The following is a 17,204-nucleotide window of genomic DNA, read 5'->3' on the forward strand; positions in this document are numbered from 1 at the left end:
TTGAGAAACTTAATTAACCAATGTAAAAGATAAATATAAATACTACTTCTATTTGAAAATTCACAAAATGTTGAATCTATGAAGCCATTTTTTAAACCTCTGTAGCTTATGCTATCAAATTACTTCCTCTTTATAAAGAAATATTTTTGGAGCATGGTATATAATTCCTAATCCTATTTTGTAAAATATACATTTATATATACATTTATATATGAATTATCTGTTCAGAGATGCAACCGTTTTATATGCATGAGAACAAATAGGGGAAAGCATTTACTGTCAGCAGTATTTAGCTTACAATTTAACACTTGCTCATACTGGCATTCCATGAGGAAACTGTGAGCATGTCTAGTTCTGTCAGTATTCCAAACAGTTTGAAGATATGTAATGCAAATTTGATTAGAGACGAATGTACAAGTTATAGCTTGTTTCATTTTTCACTGAAAAAAATTTTAGGCTTTCAAAGTGAAAGAGAAAACTATGGGATTTTTTTCAGCATATATTAGTATCCTTGGATTTAGGCTCAAGTGAAGGAGTTAATATAGTTTGGAGTAGTTGTATAGTTGTATAGTTGAAGATGATACTGTAATGATCATTCTGCAAATTTGGGAATCAGAAAAGGTTCTGATTTGGAGATTGCTTAATCAGATTATTGCCTAGAGCCTTTCAAGTTATAAAAAAGTGGACCTTGATAAAATTAATGGTTAATGGTATATTAAAATTAGATACAGTCAGAGTCTAAGTGTACAGTTTATCTTCAGATAATATTAAGTGCTTGTATTAATACATATATTAGAATCTGAATCAAGGGGATGTTGTTTTTTGGCTTATCAAATGGCTTGAAAGCAGCTGTGGTGAACTGTAAACTAGAGGTTATAAATTGCAAGATTCTGTTAATGGAACTTTACCACAGAATAGAAGTAGTTTATCTGGTCGTATTTCCTATCTGATTTGCCTGATAATCTTGGAATCTGAAAGTACCGTACATTTCTCCTCCCATCTCCTTTATAGTCTGAGAAACTAGGAGGGTCTCTTCCTCAGCCTCTTGCTCTGTCCACTATCCAGCCGAGAGCTATTCTGTCTTTTATCTGACTGTACCCTAGGACAGGGGTCTCCAACCGTGGCAACTTTAAGACTTGTGGACTTCAACTCCCAGAATTCCTCAAGTCTTAAAGTTGCCACAGTTGGAGACCCTTGCCCTAGGAAACATCTCTTTGCCTGTCTCCCAAGGTCATTCCCATATGCCATTACAGAAGTTCACTAATGACAAATGTCTGCCCTCTTTTTCTTTGTTCCCCATCCCTTTTCACCTGTTTGCAAGGCTCCACCTCCCTTACTCTTCAAATCATAAAAGGAAATGTCTTTGGAATGGATAAAGAAATAAAATTCCCTGCCCTTCCTAAAGGAGATATTTAACAATTGAACAGAGTAGCATGAGACCATGTGTTGGTCTGTAAAAGGATATGGCTTGTAAAGATGTTTCCTTTGAATGCTGGATGAATATGGATGTATTTCCGTTGCAGAAGATTCTGATGAAATTATGCAATTACAGCTGACCGGGCAGATCTAAATATAGATGGAAATGTCTGTTGTTTAGCTTGTGTGTTTCTTAATACACCTACACAGATTATGAGAAAACTGCTATTTAAAAAAGCAGATGTTTGCAATTGTTGCTGTCCAAAATGGGAATGGATCTCTGAAAAAGCAAAAACTCACCTTATTTTGGCACTTCTTTCTGAAAATATTTGCTATTGTACCGTATTCTAAATTTGTAAAACAAATTTTATTGTAAATTGTAAATATTCTGAAAATATTTGCTATTGAATTATTACGAATATAAATTGTGACTGAACTAGTTATGCTAAGGCAATAATTCCAAATTTGGTACCTTGAAATCTATAGGAATTACAACTCCATGCTAGACAGGAATTTTGGAAATTGTAGCCTGGGCCCATTATGTGAGGGACAACTGGTTAGGAAAATTTGCCTTAGTACCATCTGCTCTAATGCTTGTGTGAGAAACTGGTCTTCGTAACTGCACCTGCCAAAACCATTACTTCTAGCTGCATTTGTACCATTGTTTCTGCGGTTCTAGACCAGGTATTACTCTTTTTTTTAATTCTAGTAATGTAACATAGAAATTCTTATTGTCCAATTCTTAGCACTTAAGATACCAGTGCATTTGATTGTAGCATGCTTGATTGCCTCTGCTAAAACTCTAGGTCTAGCACTTGGCAGCTCTTTTCAGATGTCCCATTATCCTTCCCTGGCATGGCCAATGGATAAGAATTTCTTAATGCAGTTTTGTAGCAAACTAGAGCAACCCAATTAGTTTTTGATATATGCCGCTAGTCTTCTTAGTCCTGGGGCCTAATTTAATTGAAGGAATTCCTTCATGAGTGCTATGCTCACAAACTGGGGTTTGCTGCCTCCTTCCTAACAAGTTAGACTGGGTTTTCTTCATTTACGTATATACTTTAAAATTGACATTTCTCCTTTCCTTCCTCCAAGTCAGCTATTTTTTTTTTTTTAATTTGATTTATATGCCGCCCTTCTCCGGAGACTCAGGGTGGCTTACAATGTGCTAAGCAATAGCCTTCATCCTTTTGTATATTTATACAAAGTCAGTTTATTGCCCCCACAACTGGGTCCTCAATTTACCTACCTTAGAAAGGATGGAAGGCTGAGTCAACCTTGAGCCTGGCGAGATTCGAACCTGCAGTAATTGCAGGCAGCTGGTCTTAATAACAGGGTGCTTTAGACCACTATACTACCAAGGCTCAAGCTTAACTGCAGTAAACAACAAATGCTGAAACAAACTCTTCAAAATGTTTTGCTTTCCACACGACAATTATAGACATGTTTTGATCTCAATAGGATTCATTTGGATGATTGCCCCTTTTGACACTACCGTAACACAAAATGATTTAGATTACCCGAAGACAGTTTCCAAGTATCAATGTCAGAATATCAGGGTCTGTACTTTCCTGCTTTTTTTCTGTTCTTTAAAGACTGGAGCATCAGTCATCTGGCACTTCACTGGTTCACTGGGTTTTCTTAATATGTGTTCAGCCAAACCATTTGTTAGTGCCTTCAGTACTCTAGGATGCATCTGGCTTCAGAGATTTAGACTTCTTGAGAATAAATACCGTGTTTCCCTGAAAATAAGACCCTGTCTTATATTTTTTTTGAACCCTGAAATAAGCGCTTGGCCTTATTGCCATGCACTCAAAAGCCTTGGTAGTACAGTGGTCTAAGGCACCCTGTTATTAAGCTGGTTATTAAGACCAGCTGCCTGCAATTACTGCAGGTTTGAATCTCGCCAAGGCTCAAGGTTGACTCAGCCTTCCATCCTTTCTAAGGTAGGTAAATTGAGGACCCATTTGTGGGGGCAATAAGCTGACTTTGTATAAATATACAAAAGGATGAAGGCTATTGCTGAGCACATTGTAAGCCGCCCTGAGTCTCCGGAGAAGGGCGGCATATAAATAAATTAAAAAAAAATTGGGCTTATTATCAGGGGATGTCTTATTTTGGGGGAAATAGGGTAATTTCTTATTATGTTGCTTCTAAGTTATACTGCTCTTCTCTAATAAACATAGATTTTTCTCACTCAAGTAGACTGAATATCAACATTTCCTGATAAGCATTCAGTCAACTGGATTGCTTTTTTTCTTTAAAAAAATTATCTTTGCCTTAGATCATTAGTTATACTAGTTTGGGGGCTTTCTGATTGTTTGTATCCCACCTTTAATGTTTTTACAAATAACTCAAGGTGATTGCTATATCCAACACACTTTCTTCCTCCTCCTGTTTTCTCCACAACAGCTACCCTGTAAGAAGAGTTGGGTTGAAAAAGAGTGACTGGCCCAATGTTATCCAATGGCTTTCATGGCCAAGGAAGGACTAGAACTCACAGTGACTGGCCTTCTACTATGGTGTCTTAAATTTATTGGGCAAGCTTTCTGAGCAATGAGATTGTGTTAGAACTCATTAAAATTAAATATCAAAATCATTCAATTGCTTATATATTTCCTATCCTTACACTACTTTACTAAAAGTCTTCTGTCTTCCTGTTTGTAATTTTCAATTGGTCAAAATTGGTAGATATAGGAAGGGAGGGAGAAGGAGTGGAGATATAGGAAGAGGGAAGGAAGGAATGGAGGGAAGGGAGGGAGGAAGGGAGGAAGGGAAGAGAAAGGGAGAGAAGGAAGAAAGAAATGAAGGGATATTTCCGAAACTCAATGGAGAAGCCAATAGAAAGTCAGAAGTCTCTCCAATTCCCACTGATGTTTTTGGCTGCTTGTAGTCATTCTGTTTCTCTGTTTAAGTAAGAAAATATTTCTAAAACAATACCTAAATGGGTCACAGGTTGTCTAGTATCCCAGTATGTTCAAAGACTGTATTTCTGAAAAAAGCAATATAAATCCTTGTTAAGCCAATTTTTTCCTTTTGGTGTGAGATAGACAGACAGACTGACCGACTGACTGACTTGATTGAATGTAATAATTCTTGGCTAGCTGAATGTTTAAAACTTATTGGGTGGTTCATAACAGGTAACACTACATTGGCAAAGTTATATTGTTTTAACAGAACTTGTTTCGTTTCTCTCCCCCCCGCCCCCCCAATTTTATGTTCTGTAGGTACCTGGCTAAGACCTGGAATCTCAAAAACATCTATCAGACTGGAATGTCGGGTTCATTTTGCAAGAATTCAGAATTGGGAAAGATCATCTGAATTTATTCTGGACAGTTGTTGGAAGGAGATATAGGATTTTTTAACGTAGAAATTGTGCTCCAATATTTCCTTCTAACTAATCGCTATGAATGTAACAAGTTTGTTCTCCTTCACAAGCCCAGCTGTTAAAAGACTCCTGGGGTGGAAGCAAGGGGATGAAGAGGAAAAATGGGCAGAGAAAGCTGTTGATGCCTTAGTTAAAAAACTAAAGAAGAAAAAAGGAGCAATGGAAGAGTTGGAAAAAGCATTAAGTTGTCCTGGTCAGCCAAGCAACTGTGTTACAATTCCTCGTTCCTTAGATGGCAGACTTCAGGTTTCTCATCGTAAGGGGCTTCCCCATGTAATTTATTGTCGTGTGTGGCGCTGGCCCGATCTTCAGAGCCATCATGAACTTAAACCTCTGGAATGCTGTGAGTTTCCCTTTGGTTCAAAACAGAAGGAAGTCTGCATCAATCCCTATCATTACAAACGAGTGGAAAGCCCAGGTAGGAAATTCCATTATATGTTCATTTTACTTCTAACAAGTCCATAGCACCAAGTGGAATTAATTCAACGGGGGAGGAGGGAGATTTTACTTTTCCTATTCTACCACTGCTAAACTGTAATAAAGTAACAATTTATTATATTTATATTTCTTAAAGTACTCAGGCAGACTTTTAACGTGGTTGGAAATGATAGCATGATAGCAATAATACAAAACTTCCTGAGCTTGGGTTTCTTTTTGCAGATATTTGATTACCCAAACTAGGTAACATCCATCAGTGCTAGTAGGGAGTGGGATTTACTGTACTTTTTCCAGAACGCTGCTACTACACTCCAGCATTGGGAAAATCCTCATATCTGACAGGAACTGAGAGAACTTTTTTTTTTACTACCTAACTTCCTACTCTGTGCTCTCTCCATGCCTCTTTTGCACACGGATCCCCAGTCTTTCTCTTAGTTGCTGACAGACTGAGAGGGTTTTCTCTGTGCTCTGAGTGTTGTGTTAGGCTTTTGTTTATTTTTGATTAGCCCCTTTTTTTCTATTTTTCTGTTTGCTTTGGATTTCATGTGAGGTTAGCTTTGATTCTTCTGCCAGTCAGCTGTACGTCGGCTTCGTGCCCAGGGATCTGGGTCGTGCCGATTTTCACGCCCTCGCGCGTGCTGCTGCCGGCTTCTGTCCCTGCGGGGTGGATCCGGCTGGATTTCAACTGCCAGTGGGATCGGGGCTGGGCGATTTGCTCCCCGCCCGCCGTGCTGTTTGGACACCGAAGTATAGCGGCGGCGCCTCAAAGGACCTGATAGTGGTGCTGTTACTGCCGCTGTGAAGCTAATCTGGCGTCCGTCCCGTCAGACCTCTGCGGGCGGTGCCGCGGCCTTCAGCTTGTTCGGGCCCAAGCCTTCCACAGTAAGTGACTGTTGGAGGGGGAGCGGCGTGGCTTTCAATCGCTCGCCACCCTCCCACTTTCTCGACGCCAACCGTTGGCCACTTTCACGGCCACAGCAGCGGGTCTCCAAGCAGTAGACAACCCTACGCCTCCTTCACAGTTTGACTTCCAGACGATGCTATCTACAACGTTAGCTTCTATTATGGCGGCTGGAGCACAAACAGCAGCACAGACGTCCTCAGCTGGGACCTCTTCAGGCACGTTGGCCTCTTCGGGGTCACGCAGGGCTCGTTCTCCCTCTCCTCGAGAGTCCGTTTCCTCTGTGGGTTCTGGCTATGACGAAGAGGGCCCGGAAGACCTCGAATTCTCTGAGGATGAAGGACTCGTACTGGACACTCCGGCCTTCACGGGCTTGTTTCGTCCCGCATTATTCAAGTCCCTCCTTCACAAGGCGCTTCTGACAACTAATTTGGGGTCTGTGGGGGCCCAACTCCCGACAACTCCGTCTGAAACTGGTCCTCATGATGCCTTGTTTAAACAAGTCAAGCAGGAGAAGGACTTTATTCCGTGCCCCCAATTGTTCATGGAAGTACTGCAGGCACCTTGGAACCAACCAGGGTCATCCACTGCACCAAGCAATCTTGACAAGAAATTGTTCTGTGCAGCGCCTGAACTGGAGGCAATGTTGGAGGTGCCCACAGTGGATGCTCCAGTGGCGGCCCTCACTTCTCAATCGATGATCTCTTCTGATCCGCTTGAAGGTCTTAAATCTGAGGACAGACGCACCGAATCGGCCTTCCGTAGATCCCATCAGGCCGTAGCCTAGACTGTTAGAACTGCCACGGCCACCTCGTTCTTCAATCGGGCCTCCTTGATCTGGCTGCGTCAACTTCAAGAACGGCTCCCTCCGGAAGAAACCCGTCTACATCACGATGTTAATAAAATTATTGCAGCCACGGAATACTCGGCTGACGCTTCGTTGAATTCTGTCAAGTTTGCTTCTCGGGCGCTGGCGACCTCGGTCACATCACGACGCCTTTTCTGGCTACGGCCGTGGAAGGCCGATGTTAAGGCCAAGTGGAAGTTGGCGGCGGCCTCGTATAAAGCCCCGAACCTGTTTGGTGCTGCATTGGAACCGGTTCTTGTAGAGGACAAAGACAAGCGTAAAGTTATGCCATCATCCTTTCGCAGACAGGATAGACGCTATACTCCATACTCCCAGCGTTAGCCCTTTCGTTCGTACTCGGGGCAGGGAGGCCCCTCTTCTTATCGGCAGTCTTTACAGCCCACTGACCGCTTCACAGACAGACAACGATTCAGGGACCGTGGCAGACCTCAGACCGCTTCGAAGCGTCCGTATCGTGGGTTCAATTCTAGGCCCTTCCGAAGGGGCAAATGACTCACCGACTTCGGGTCCTGTGGGCGGACATCTACAGGCCTTTCGTCATCGGTGGGCCCGGTCCACTCCGGACAAGTGGGTGCGTCGCATGATTTCAGAGGGCCTAGCGATAGAGTTCACGGATCGGCCTCCACGACGATTCATCCGATGCCCCGTTCCTCTGTCGACCGATTCTCGCAACCTGATGGTGGAGGAGATATCTCACTTGCTGGAGATCAAAGCGATAGAACCGGTTCCGTTAGACCAGCAGGGAACCGGTTTCTACTCGATCCTGTTTTTGGTCCCCAAAAACTCTGACGGAGTCAAGGGAATCCTGAACCTCAAGGATTTGAACCGAGCGGTACGTTACCGTCGGTTCAAGATGCACTCTCTTCGGTCAATTCTTGCATCAATTCGCCAGGGGGACCTGATGCAGTCGGTGGATTTACGAGAGGCATACCTGCATGTTCCAGTGCTTCCTTCGCATCGGCAGTTTCTACGATTCGAGTATGCGGGCAGGCATTACCAGTATTGTGCGATGCCGTTCGGTCTTTCCTCGGCTCCCAGGACTTTCACCAAATTGGTGACGGTGGTGGCCGCAACCCTCAGTGCCGTTCCGGTGAGAGTTTTATGTTACCTGGACGACGTTCTAGTCCTTTCTTCGTCCCGGTTCCAAGCGGCACGAGACATGGACAGAGTGCTTTCGGCATTCCGGGAGCACAGCTTCACCATCAACGTGGAAAAAAGCCATCTCTTCCCCTCGACTTCGATTTTACACCTCGGGACTCTGATAGACTCCGGGAAAGGTCAGGTTTTCCTGTCTTCAGAAAGGGTGAAGAGCATCAAGTCGCTGTTAGCTCAAGTCCTGACCAGGAGGGTGGTGCCGATATTGACACTATCGAAATTATTGGGAAAGATGGTTTCCTGCTTCCGCATTGTGCCGTGGGCTCGCAGACACTCCCGCCCACTGCAATGGCTACTTCTCCCCTTTCAGAGGAAGGGCCGTTCCAACTCTGCAAACAAGGTGCTCGTGCCTCCACAAGTTCGACTGTCGCTGCGTTGGTGGAGATCGCCTGCCATTCTGAGGGGATGCAACTTCCTGGAACTGGACCGGATCGTGATCACCACCGATGCCAGCCTTCATGGCTGGGGAGCCCACCTGGGAGCCCAGGTGGGCCAGGGACAATGGTCTCCGGGGGAGCGGGCCCAGAGTATCAACTTTCTAGAACTGCGTGCAATTCGTCTCGCCCTTCTGCATTTCCGACCGTTGGTTCAAGGTCGTCATGTCCTGATTCTCACGGACAATACGTCCGCCAAGGCGCACGTAAACCGGGAAGGGGGGACGAAATCACAGACTTTAATGCTCGAGTCGGAACGTCTGTTCAATTAGGCGGAGCGACATTTGGGGTCAATTCTCGCAGACCACATTTCCGGGAAGGTCAACACCCAAGTGGACTGGCTCAGCAGGGAAGTGATAGATCAGGCCGAGTAGCAGCTGCTTCCCAGTCTGTTTCAAGAGGCTTCGCTTCGGCTGGCTGGCCGGTAGTAGATCTTTTTGCCAGTCCTGCCAACGCCCAACTTCCCCGGTTCATCTCTCGATATCCGACTCCATTGGCGGAGAACACAAACGCTCTGCGGTGTCGCTGGCCAACAGGTCTGCTATACGCCTTCCCTCCCGTCACATTGATCCAGCAGGTGGTCTGGAAGCTGATAGCGGAGAGGGCGGAAATGTTGCTGGTGGCGCCGCATTGGCCGCGCAGGCCGTGGTTCGCGGATCTTGTGGAGTTCTCGGTGACAGAGCCGTGGGTGATCCCTCCTCACCGGATCGTGCTGTGTCAAGGGGTCATCCGCCATCCCGAGCCCCAATGGCTGCAATTGGCCGTTTGGCATTTGAACGCGTCATCCTGAAGAAAGGCCGCTTACCGGACATAGTGATTGGCACGATTCAATCGGCCGTAAGCCATCCACGATGAGGATCTACAAAGCCTCATGGAAAGCCTTTTGTCGCTGGTGTACAGTCGCTCATGTGGATCTGACGTCTGTGACGATTCAGGATGTTCTCGTCTTTCTGCAAGCAGGTTTGGACAAAGGTCTGTCCCCGGCCACTCTCAGGCGTCAGGTGGCGGCTCTGGCCACTGTTCTGTCCTTTCCTCCATACACTTCCTTGTCCCATCATCCATGGGTGAAAGGGTTTCTTCATGGGGCCACGAACCTGAGACCGCCTACAGTTCATCGTTATCCTTCTTGGGATTTATCACTGGTTTTACAGGCCCTCACGTTGTCACCGTTTGAGCCACTTGGTTCTATCTCCCTCAAGTTTCTGTCGTTTAAAGTTGCTTTCCTGCTGGCGATCCCATCGGCTAGGCGCATTTTTGAACTCGCTGCCTTGTCGGTCAGGAAGGATTTGTTCATCTTCCATGCTAATACTGTGGTCTTGCAACTGGATCCTGCGTTTACGCCCAAGGTTAATTCGTGATTCCACCGGGCGCAGGAATTAGTTCTTCCGGACTTCTGTCCATCTCCCAGACATCACCGTGAGGCCCTGTGGCACACCCTGGACGTTCGTAGGGCTTTGAGGCGTTACATGCGTAGGACTGCATCGTTTCGGAAGACGGAAGCTCTTTTTGTTTCGTTCCATCCAGCTTCCATGGGTCAAAAGGTGTCGTCGGCCACTATTGGTCGTTGGATTAAGGCCTGTATCGCGTCTGTTTATGAGAAACACAGTCGTCCTGTTCCGGAGAGAATTCTGCCTCACTCGACTCGGAGTGCGGCTACTTCGGCTGCCTGGGCTCCCAGGCTTCGGTGTTGGATATCTGTAGGGCGGCGACTTGGACTTCGTTGTCGCCGTTCATAAGACATTATCGGATTGATGCTTACGCCTCGGCCGAGGCGTCCTTCGGACGGAGGGTGTTGCAATCTGTTGTTTCTGGTTCTCCTGAGGGGAGTGGTGTGTTGCCCAACCCTGGGAGTTAGGCTTGGGTATGTCCCAATGCTGGAGTGTAGTAGCAGCGTTCTGGAAAATGGACGTTGTCTTACCTGAACGTCCCTTTTCGGAACGCTGCGTATACACTCCATTTCCCCCCCGATTGTTGTGTTTGTTTGTGTGTTTTTGGGGTTTGTGGTTGTTTGTTTTAATAAAGTTTTTTTGTGGTTCACCTCCTGTGTCTTCGTTCAAGACTGGGGATCCGTGTGCAAAAGGGGCGTGGAGAGAGCACAGAGTAGGAAGTTAGGTAGTAAAAAAAAGTTCTCTCAGTTCCTGTCAGATATGAGGATTTTTCCAATGCTGGAGTGTATACGCAGCGTTCCGAAAAGGGACATTCAGGTAAGACAACATCCATTTCGGAGTATAAGACACACTTCCCCCTCCCTAAAAGAGGGTGGAAATCTTGATGCGTCTTATACACCGAATACAGCCATGTTTGGCTTCCTGAAATACCACTCCGTGCATCCCATTTTCATCAAAAACAGGGCCGTTTTTTGCAAAAATGAGATTTTGTTTTCCTCTTTGAAATCTTGGTGCATCTTATAGTCCGAAAAATACGGTACTCTCCTTTTATATTCTAGTAGCTTGCCCTGTCAGGGTTACTGGGAGTGGTCTTGGTAGTTCTTGGTTGGGAAGTTTTCTGTTAACTTTTTTGTAGTTCCTGTAGCAATTCATTTAAATCCTTCTCTGTCTCGGTACTTTGATTTCCTTTTAAAGCTTCCCTTAGATAGTTATGGCAGTTGTCTTGTGTTGTGAGAGTGGTCGGAAACATGAAAGCACCAATATATGATTTTCATCAGTGCCTTTTGCTGAGTTCGAAGTGAACTTGCTTAGGTGAGATAATGCCTTGAGCAGTGACTTCCAAAGTAGATTTGGGTGCATCCGTTCTTTAAACATCTGCTGCACTTCATTTGGGAAAAGTCTTCTCTGAGTTTACAGAAACATACTTAGTGAGTTCTTGACTGTGATATGTTTTTGGTGTATAAGAAATTACATCCACTAAATTGATGAGCAAAACTTAATTACATGATGTCTGAAGATTTGTGGCAAGTTGGCAAACAACACATAGAAACTGCTTTCTTTATCATCAGATTTAAAGAACTGTATTATAGGTCACAACAGTAAGGAAGTTGCTTGAATTGTTGAAGCATTGTTGTTACTGTACTTCTGAAACCAAGAGGAGAGACTGTTAGTCTTTGAAAGCAGTCAGCAGTCTGGTAAGTCAGCTGGAAATTGAAACAGCTAGAATCCGGTGAAACTTTAATGGGCAATTCAAAGCTTGGAGAGGCCACCCTTTGTCAGACTACTTCCTGATAGACTGCTGCATATGTGTGGTTATAGGAGGAAGAAAAAATGATGGAGGAAGCTTGCCATCAGTTGGCAAACACTCCTGCACAATTGTCGGAAAGAAAGGCCTTGCACAGGCATTTCTGTAACAGCCAACTGTCATTGACTATTATAAAACTATTTTTGTGCTATGTATACAAAAGTATGGAAGCTTAAAGATGATGCCAAATCTATCTGTCACATTAAATGTGCTTTTGTATTTTGTAACAAGTAAGCATAACTTGTTTAAATGGCTCCACCAAAAGGAACAGGAAAAACTTAGGTTTAAATGATGTAATGAGAACATTGTAGATCATTCCACAGACCTTCCACTCTGGTTCCCAAAGCTGCCCTGGTTTAAGGAAGGTGAAAGTTCCTGCCAGCCCACGATTCTTTTCCAAAAGTTTCCTCACCTCGTTTTACAGCACCCCCGCACAAAAAGCAGGCTAAGCGGGAATTATTGTTCCATACATACACAGAAACACACACCATTCCAAGTGTGCGGACTTTTATCTGTACCCGAGGTGGCAAGTTGTCCGGGGCAAGATGGCCGAGGCGAGGTGGTAGCGGCAAGTTGTCCTAGACCCTTTTGCAGAAGTTATAAAAGTTCATCCTCAAAACATTTATAATAAGAACTTGATAATCCATCTGGTCCTGGTACTTTTCCTGGTTTGATTTTCAGAAAATTCCTTTATTGTTATAGGTCCATTCATAATCTCTGTTTGCCTGTAATCCATGGTAGATTTTGTATTTTTAAATACTTATTTTCTCCAAAGAAATATTATGTCCTTTACACTAGTTTCAATATTACTGATAAAATATTTTTATAGCCACTTTATCTATTAATGAATGTCTTTCTCTTGCAGTTTCAATATCATTTTATTTTCCTTTTCTCCAAAGAAATATGTCCTTTACACAAGTTGCAGTATTACTGATAAAATATTTTTATAGCCACTTATCCATTAATGAATGTCTTTCTCTTGCAGTTTCAATATCATTTTATTTTCCTTTTCTCAGTTTATATGCCAGCCATTTCCCTGGTTTGTTGGCAAATTCAATTTTTTTTTTTTTTTTGCTTTGCTTGGTTTTTTTTATTTCCATTTTTCTTACTGTTAGCATTGAAATCAGTTGCTGTAAAATTTAATTTAAGGATAAATACTTATCCTCTCTGGTGATTTCTTTAATTTTTCTTTTCTTCATTGAAAATAGCCTATGTTTTCCCATGGCTCTTCTTTTTAAGTTTAATACTATATTGCATGGAATAACCTCTAATAATAGATTTACTTGCATCCAAAAACCATTTTTAAATCAGTGTCTTTATTTAGGTTACTTTTAAAAAGTACTATTTTTTAATAGTCCTCCACTATTGCTTCTTTATGTAACATTGTTTCACTTAATCTCCATCTAAAAGAAGTAGAGTTCCTTTCATAAACCCAATTTAGAGGGTTATGATCAGAAAAAGTTTTTGGTAAAATCTCCACTTTAAAAATCTTAGTATGCATTTCTAAGACATAGATGATTTGAAACAGATCCTTTTGGTACTACAGTTACATTGCACATGGAAGTAATGAGCAATTTACTCAATTTGTTGGAAGTAATGTGTGAAACTTTATGCAGTGTTTCATATTAATTGGATCCAGACATCATTTCTGAATTACTTCAGCAGTTTGATGATATTGAAAAGCCCAACGATTTAAGCTCTTCATAAATTGTTTGAATCTTTGCATGTTGTGCAAGCAAATATTGAAGGAACCAAGTATCCAGGGATATACAGAAGAACAGAAAATCTACTTGGAAATATGTATATGCCATATTAATTTACTTTCCACATCTGAGGACAACTTTTCAGATTTAAGAGAATAGTGCATTTTTAAAAAGAGGTCTTGAGAACAGATTGAACAATTTTTTTTTCTAATCAAAATCCATCTGATTTTGAAAAGCTAGTCCTGTTGGTGGTGATTCTCTGCCTTTTGACCTGGAATTTTGCAAACCTTGACTAATATGTACTTTATTTAATACTTCTATCTCACCTTTCATTCAATAGTCACTTGTCACTTCCTCTTTTTATTATTTCCTGCAACAGCCCTATGAGGTTGGTTGTAACTTGAAGACAGCAGTTATCTGTTTTCCTTTGTATATTAATAACTATGATAGCATTTTCCAAATTTATTCCTTTGCACAATTAGAATGAAGCATAACACTAACATATTTGGTATTATAAATCGGAAGTCTCAATCCCAATTCATTTAGAAAAAAAATTAAGAAAATTATATCGGAATACTTTTATATGTTGACTTTTACTTGTCATTCTTTGGATTTGCCCAGTTGGGCACTTAGAGGAATGAATTTTCTGCTCTTGAAGTAAGTTAATTTAATTTTCTGATGGAATGACAGCTAATTTTGGGTTGTTCTGTTTCTTCTTGATTGTTATGTTCTAAATTGCTGAGGCAAAACCAAGCAATCTCTTTTTTAAAAAATACATTCTCTTTAAAAAAAAGTTATCACTCAAATGTAAAAGGTTGGAAGAAGATGCAATTTTAAAAAAAGAATATAGAAATAAGGGTCTTTATTTAGATGTCCTCAGAATACCATTATATTACATAATAATAGAGGAAGTTGTCCTGTATTAGGTAAACTATTGGTCCATTGAATCTGCTAATGTCAGAGCATGTAAGATACCACTTCTTTTGAATTTTGGAATTCCAGCCCTTCCAGAAGATGAGCAAATATTCTTTCTTGAGTGATTTTCCCAAAGGAAATCCTTTGTTCTGGATGTGTCTGCCTTCAGTATCCAGGATTTTTAAGATTTATTAAATTGATGTTCTTGATTTGTTGTTATAGCTCTAATAGTCTACTGTAATAATTAATTAAAACAATTTTCAAATGCATTTTCCTCTTGTGATATATGCAGTCTGGTAGTGGTTAACACAGTTTTACAGTTTACAATATTAAAAGCTGTCTTTTCAACTTTGCAGCATCCATAACAATTTTTGTTTGCATGATATACTACTAATTCTGATAATTGTTGCTGAATTTCTGAATTAATCCTTTAAAATGTTTAAAACCAGTTTCTCAGTTATAATATCAGTATTAATCTTCTACAAATCCAAGGGTGAATCTGCTAATCATACTAAATAATATGTTCAGATTTCGGTATGATTTCACATATTATATAAAGTCAGTCAGTCAGGGCTTATTCAACAAACTATGGGATATATTTAAAAAGACATCCAATATTCTAAAAACCTAGAGGAAACTTTTTCTCTGCCATACTGAACCTTCCTATTACAAAAGAATATGAAGAAGAAAGATGGACTGAGAAATACTTAGCAATTCTTTGCCTTTGCCATTTGGTGTATACAGATAGCTATAAATCTGTAACCTACCTAAACACTGCAAGTGAATTCTCAGTGTATTTATATTGGTTACCTAATCATCATTTTAAGCAAAATTAAAATGGGGTGGAAGGGGTATTTGCGTAGGCATGTTGAAGTTTAACATTAGCACAGCTGATGATATTAAATTTTATTTCATTAAAGTAGCTTCAGTTTTAATTAAGTTTTGTCCCTCATATATTTCAATAAATTGCAGCTAACAAACTATTGATAACATTAAAAATACAGATAGTCTTGGCTTAATGATGGTAATTGGGAGTGGCACATGATCATGTCAACTTATTGATGGTGGTTTTAAGCAGTTCCAGTTATTTTGTCTTATTTTTAGGTCGTCTCAGTTTTGCGGATAGAAAAAGAGGATTAATATCAATACTCACCTTGTGATTTTTAGGGCTTTTTGAAACTCTTCTCTTATCAGTCTAGCCTAGTCTGTTCAGATACTTCTTCCCCTTCTTTTCTTTCCTTCCCTTATTTATTATTTATTGATTAAATTTATATACCCCCATCTCATTCTGCAAAGGACTCTTCTATTCCTTTCCTAAGGCAGCCACTCCTCCCTTTTAGAATAATCTTCTTTCTGTTGTTTCATCTTGAAAGTAGAATGGAAATGCTTGTGGACTGCTGTAAAATTTGTACATCCGTGAAAGAAATGAGAATTAATTAATTTATAATTGGGGAATTTTACTGGTGTAAATACTTTTGATCAATAATTATTAATTTGGTTAATACAAATTTTTTTTGGCCTTGTCTTGCCTTTTATACATATACATTTATTTATACAAATGTGTCACATGTATTTGTCATTTTAATTGAAGTTGGCAAGATGGGCATTGTGCAAGATTTTGATCTTGTGTTTATAATTTTGTAATGTTAGAGATATCTCTATATGCATCCAGTAATATTAACTGACATTACTGTATTATACATGAAGCAAAATCAGAAGGTTTTTTTTAAACTATGATTTATTGGGCAAAATATAATCTGGTTTATACATAATACTAAATCATAATATGTACTTTTTGCATATCGTACTAGGTAAAACACGATAGGTGGTCATATATTTTAGTTTTTGTCTCAGATTGTTGAAATGTGATTTGAGGATCGGGAACATTAATATGTGTCCGTTGTCACAGTCTTTCTAGATCCATAATCTAGCGTCCGTCAGTTTCATTGGAAGCAGTTTCCTAAATTCCTAGCTTGCATACCCACCAGTTGAGAATTTTGGAAGTTCGTATTTGGAAAATACGAAAAGTTCGTATTAGGTCCAAGATATAAAGTGCTCTATAGAGTGCAGTAGAGCATTTTCCTTAGACTAGGCAAGAGTTAACACCTCTACAGCTTTACCCTCCAGGGGCTCACAGCCTCTCCAAAGAACAGATGTGGGCCTCTTGTTTGCTTTGTGGCAACAGGTGTGCTTGGCTGAATACAGCAGAAGTCTCATGCTGTCTCTTCAATTATATCTCTTCCCCTGGGCTGGCAGCAATTTCTGAAAAATCAGCATTCTCCCCTATTATGTGCATTTTTAGCCCTTTATTTTTTTACAGTGAAGATTCTGAACCTGATCAAGCTTTACAGTTTAAAAATATGTATTTTCCTGACTACAGTTACCATCATTGATCAAGTTCAAGCAACATTTCTGGTTTATTTTACAAACCACTATTGATGGGGTTTACATAACACATTAAACCATAAGCAATGGTTTAACAAATGGTTGGATTCACACATGGTTGTGGGTCACTCATAATGTTCAACGAAATTCAGAAAAATTATATTAAAGTTTAGCATACCTTATGAAATGGTTCATTAGAGCATGTGTATATAGAAACTTTCCTTCAAAGATGCCATAATAGCACACATGTCAATTTCTTAGGCCTGGCCATATTAAACAGTATGTCCATTTTAGGGCTTGAACCCCTCTTCCCATTTATTATGGGAACCAACGTCTCAGTTAGACTACTGTAACACCCTCTACATGAGGCTGCCCTTGGGATGCACCCAAAGGCTACAGTTACTCCAGA

General features: G+C 41.2%; 1 protein-coding gene across 1 annotated transcript in view; it reads left to right on the top strand.

Annotated features, from left to right (window-relative positions):
- The window catches only part of SMAD1 (SMAD family member 1), a 42,027-nt gene that overhangs the window by 12,650 nt on the left and 12,173 nt on the right, over nt 1-17,204 (top strand). Inside the window, exon 2 of the mRNA XM_070948663.1 lies at nt 4,644-5,222. Coding sequence (XP_070804764.1) covers nt 4,823-5,222 — 400 coding nt within the window. The 5' untranslated portion in view covers nt 4,644-4,822. The remainder of the gene's footprint in view (nt 1-4,643; nt 5,223-17,204) is intronic.

The sequence above is a fragment of the Pituophis catenifer genome, unplaced genomic scaffold, assembly GCF_029215685.1.
Source record: "Pituophis catenifer annectens isolate HBS135680 unplaced genomic scaffold, rPitCat1.0.hap2 SCAF_8, whole genome shotgun sequence".
In the NCBI taxonomy this organism is placed as follows: Eukaryota; Metazoa; Chordata; class Lepidosauria; order Squamata; family Colubridae; genus Pituophis; species Pituophis catenifer.